The 5,408-nt window shown below is 41.4% G+C and overlaps 1 protein-coding gene across 1 annotated transcript; it reads left to right on the top strand.

Moving 5' to 3' along the window:
- The first annotated feature begins 3,152 nt into the window (after positions 1-3,152).
- Positions 3,153-5,408, top strand: LOC123023524 (CARD- and ANK-domain containing inflammasome adapter protein-like). Its single transcript, XM_044430349.1, has one exon. The coding sequence runs from the start codon at positions 3,153-3,155 to the stop codon at positions 5,406-5,408; it is 2,256 nt and encodes a 751-aa protein (XP_044286284.1).

Genomic DNA, 5,408 nt, shown 5'->3' with positions numbered 1-5,408 from the left:
GCCAGAGGATGGGTTATCCAGATGGCAAGGGAGAGGGCTATTCTGGGGGGTTCCTGACCCTGCACAGGGAGGGAGTAAGATACCGTTCAAAGTATATTTGAACAACAGGAATGACTTTCTAACTTTGGTGGAGGTGGTCATTTTTCTTTAGCTATCCAAACCCTGATTATAGCCTCCGTTAACCAAAGAAAAGGCATGCTTCTCAACCTGGAAGCAGCCCTCTTTATGTAATGTTAGAACAGCATAGGCCCATGACATATATCAAGGCAGGACACTTATCCATAATGTCCCTAAGTAACATGGAAACTATCCCTACCTGTCTTCCAGACTTGGTCATCACCTCACTTGTAACAAAAATGCTGAATGTTTTCAATAAAGAGCTGGTTGCATTACAGGTAAGCCTTGTGCCCCAAGGACTGAATCTGAAATTAAAATGTATGCTGGGAAACATTAATAACACAACTTGACATTCATTTCAATAATGCAACTTCATGATAGATTTACGTTCATTTATTCCAGCTGTTAGATCAGGCCCCAAATCCCACAAAATTCAAAGAAGGTATTGGGAATCACTTGAGTCACACAGCGGGCTCCAGGTCTCTAATTAGCTTAAAGTGCAATGTGGCAGTTCTCAGTGCTCAGAAGAGAAACAGTGACCTCTTCTGGATGCTGGAAAGGAATCAAGCAGTCTATGACAAGAGGTCGATGTAAGAATAGTCTAATAAGGAGACTCATTTGCATTCCTCTACGGGGGTGGGGTGGGCGAAATAAGGCATGTTAAACAAATTTTATGTTGACCAAGTATGCTGCTTTTTTGAAAACAAATGCTTGTATTAATTAAGAAACATCTTCATCTTGGAAAATCCAAAAAAGTCCATAAAGCTTCAAAGCACGCGGAGCTTCAAAGCCATATAGAGACTAAACAATTAGTTTTTTAAAAAAAAGCCCAAACAAAAAACCGCCTCCACTCATCTTCTTTCAAGTGGTGATTAACTTAACTTACTGGCCAAGTTATTGGATGAGCATTTCTAGATAAAACAAACAAAATGCCTTGAAATATTGTAGTGGTTACATTGAACTCCAACACAAAGGGCTAAATAGCCAGTCTGTCACTGAAAGCTAATTCAAATGTTAAGCATCTGTGTGAGCACCACTGAGGCTGAGGCAGAGGCCAGGCCGCCATGTGCTAGCATTTCACAGGGAAGCCTTAACATGTGTTACATGGTTGGGAGGAACCTCTCATGCAAATTGCTTCCAGGCACCCCAGCATTGCATTGACCACCTGGTCAGAGAGGAGCCATGATATGGCCCTCAATTATGTAATACATTTGCCAAAGTTGCTGATTCCCTGGGAATTGCTGCTAAGTACAAGAATCTGTCCTGTACCATGAAGGCAGATGAGAGTGATCGCTTCAACTTCTCCATAATCTCCTTAATCTCCTTTAGTATTCTTATTATAATCCAATAGTCCAACTGCCTCTGTAGGTGTTTTCCTGCTTCTACTATGCTTAAAGAATTGTTTATTGTTGACTTTGATAGTAATAGTGATATGCTTCACAAAATGGTTTGTTTGTTTGTGTTATCATCTGTTTGAATCTCCCTTGTGCGACATAATCCCTTCATTTCCTCATTTGGGCAAGGCTTGCATTTTCAGATGGTAGCATACCTTTCTCTAATAGCTCCTTTGACACTGCTTGTTAACCATGCAGGTGGCTTCTTGGACTTTGTGCTATGTACCTGCCAAACTTGTGGAATGCATTTTATCTCACCTTCTATTATTGTGGTTTTGAATAATCTCCAAGCATTGTGAAAGAATTTATGCTTTTTTGGAAGTCATATTGTGACAGTATTAGACCTCTTTAGCAATCTCTACTTACATATATAAGCAAATCTGACAATACTGTGGTCACTTTTTCCAATTTGTTCAACAACATTTACATCTTGTACTAGGTCCTGACCAGGTCCCAGGCAAATCGTTTCCCCAGGGTTAAAGCCAAGATGGCATCTTCTCCGATTGGTTCCACACTCAACTGTTCTAGGGCACAGTCATTTAGGAAAGTGAGAAATTTAACCTCCTGATCAGAACTGGAATAGCCATGTATCGAGTCAATATGGAGGTAATGGAAGTCACCTATTCTATTGCAGCACTGCCTTCATTTGAGCCTCACTTGCGTCATTCCCCATCTCAAGGTGACCCTGAACATTCTGTTCCTGGGCATGAGAGCATGTTCTCAAGACTAAATTAGTCTTACAGTCATGTTTTGTCACCAAGATGCTTATGTGGTGAAAGCGTGCCTCCTGGATGTTCATATCTGCTGGACTCTGTGCCCTCTTTGATGTGCAGAGCAACACCTCCTCCAGGATGCCCTTCCATAGCCTTCCTATACAGCTTGTATCCAGAAATGACCTATATCACTTTAATGAATATTTCTAAACTATAATGTTCTACTTCAAGGCCATGCAAAGTACATTCTCTTACCTTCACTTTTCTTCAGTTTTCCAAGTATTAACATAACTCTTGCATAGCAAGAAGACTTTGTGTTATGCGTAAAATGTATTAGGATATAAACATTTGAAACATGAAATGCATTTTCAGTCACTTTCTTTATGCTGATTGCTTCTGTTTAGCAATATGGCACTACAATACTTAAACACTGTGTGAAAGGGCTTTGTGTAGCTAACTCAGGGTTATACAATTTTATCTGAACATTACACAAAGGCTAATTACATAGCAACAGTAACTAGCTAACTGACAAGTTTGACAGATGGGTTACACAGCAAATAATAAAAAGTCTGTATTCCATTAATAGCTTAGCTACCAGCTTTGAAAACACTCTTCCTCCCAATACTACCTATAATATCTTATAATGCAGCTGTATTTACTGGAATGCTGTTATCGGGTACTTTTTTATTTTTTACGTTTGTCAACTCTGCCTGTTGTTAAGTAACAGAAAAGAGGATCAGAAGACAACAGCACTGCACTTTTCACCCACCCAAGCTGTTGTAAGAGTTGAACCACCACAATATTTCTTGGAAGAAACGGGAGAAAATTTCTTTAACCACCTTCACTTTCTTATGGTAAATACCAAAGTTCAAAGGAACATTTACGTATTGTGGATACATGATAGAAACACATCACGTATTCGACTAACATGTTCACAAATCCATATGCCACAGAAGTACTGAGGACTAAAAAGAATGAGCTTGTAGAAGGCATAAACAACCCTGATCACCTTCTAAACTGGCTGATCGAAAATGGTATTCTTATGCCTGAGAAAAAAATGGTTTTATCCTACTACAGAACACGGACAGCAAAGAACTCCCGGGTTTTGGATCTCTTGGCTTCTCAAGGTGAGCGAGCCTGCAGGCTGTTTTTTTATCCATGTCTAAAACAGATCGAGCCCCATCTATATAACAACATGAGGAATTATGTCAGTAATGTGAATGAGAAAATTGGTGATGCTAGAAGGCAACTGATAGGATACCTACTTGAGAAAGATAAAGAATGGGTCCAAAAGGTTAAGGATTTCCACCAGGAGAAGAAGGATAGTGCTAGACAGGTTTTAGCTAAGCCAGAAAAGCTGACTCGGGTCAAATGTAAAGAAAAACAAATTGTTGCAGCAGAAGTGAAATCCACAGGCAATGATTTTAATTCTCCTAGCATTTTTGATTCTGTAGCCAAAGGTAATCTTTCTGATTTGGAAAAAAGCTTAAAGCTGAGTGATGTTAATGCTGTAAACGCTGCAAACGAAACCCTCTTACACATTGCAGCAGCTCATGGACACACTGAAATAATAGACTATTTAATCAGCAAAGGTGCCAAGCTGGAGGCAAAGGATAAAGCAGGAAGAACCCCTCTACACAGAGCTGCTGGGAAGGGTCATGATAAAGCCGTGAAGATGCTGCTCCAAGCTGGTGCCAGCATGTACAGCTTGGATCAAGAAGGCAAGAGCCCACTTCACATGGCCAGCCAGAACCACCATATGCATGTTCTACAAAGCATCCTGAAGGAAGAGGCAAGGCGACACAAGAACCGGCACAACTTCCTTCACATGGCTGCTCTCGAAGATGACAGTGACCTGGTGCGACTGCTTTTAACAAATGGTGCTTTGGTGGATGCCAAGGATGAGAAAGGGCAAACTGCTTTGGGTTATGCTGTATCTCGAGGATTTGAGAAGACCACCGAGGTACTGCTGGAAGAAGGGTCTAGCATAGATTCTAGCATCATTGATGCAGCTTTTAACAGCAACAATCAAGCTCTATTCAGGCTGTTGCTGGAATATTCCAAAGGATTTTCACCAGATACCATGGTGTCAGCACTTTTTAGAGCCATACAGAAAGACCTCCATGGCATCGTAGCTGTTTTAATTGAAAGAGGTACAGACATCAATGCTCTCAATGAAATGCAGTACACGCCATTGCTTGTGGCGTGCGAACAGGGGAAGACAGAGTCAGCAAAAGTTCTAATTGAAAAGGGAGCCAACCTGAAGCACAAAACCCCTAATTCAAACAGTGCTTTACATTTGGCAGTTCAAGCTGGAGCCTTTTCCGTCACTAAGATGCTCCTGCACAAAGGAATGGATCCTAATATTACAGGCCAGGGAGATCAAACACCCCTCTACGTTGCTGCATTGCACAATAAGGAAGCACTAGTTGACATATTAATTGAAAGAGGAGCGAAAATTGATACTGTCACCAAAGAGCTACGCACTCCATTGCACATTGCGAGTTATAAAGGGCATGTTGCTGTTGCTCAAAGGCTCTTGCAGCATAAGGCCAATGCTAATCTTAAGGATAAGCAATCAAAGACACCTCTTCATCTTGCTGCTGACATGGGGCATCCTGCTATGGTCGAACTGCTTCTTAAGTCCAGTGCTGATCCAAATGCAAGGGATAAAGAGAAAAAGACGCCACTTCACCTGGCAGCCACAGGAGGGCATCTTAACACAGTGAAAGCACTTCTGGCTAAGTCTAGCTTGATCGCCAAAGACATGGATGGCTGCACATCAGCGCACTATGCAGCCACCAAAGGGAACATGGAGATAATGAAAGCACTTCTGCTTGCTGGGAACAATAAAAATATCAATGACAAAAATATATGGAGAAAGACGCCACTGCATCTTGCCGCAGAACATGGACACAGTGATTTGATACAATTTCTGCTGAGCAGTGGTTCAGCTATCAATGCCTTGGATAACACTAAAGACACCCCACTGCACTGTGCTTGCAAAGCTGGCCATTTGAACTGTGTTAACACACTGGTCAACTGGTCTGCCGGGGAGAAAGCAAACCTACAGGCTACAAATAGCCTGAAAAAAACTCCACTGCAAACAGCAGAGTCTAGCTCAACTGAGAACCAAGCTGAAATTGTTACTCTTTTGAAAAAGAAAATGTTATTGATGAGATAA

The sequence above is a fragment of the Varanus komodoensis genome, unplaced genomic scaffold (assembly GCF_004798865.1).
Source record: "Varanus komodoensis strain SLA01 unplaced genomic scaffold, ASM479886v1 scaffold20_1, whole genome shotgun sequence".
In the NCBI taxonomy this organism is placed as follows: domain Eukaryota; kingdom Metazoa; phylum Chordata; class Lepidosauria; order Squamata; family Varanidae; genus Varanus; species Varanus komodoensis.
Note: the sequence above shows the minus strand (reverse complement) of the source record. Positions and strands in the feature narration are given on the sequence as shown.

Coding starts and splice junctions, on each gene's coding strand:
- LOC123023524 (XM_044430349.1), top strand. CDS start 3,153: ATGTTCACAAATCCATATGCCACAGAAGTACTGAGGACTAAAAAGAAT.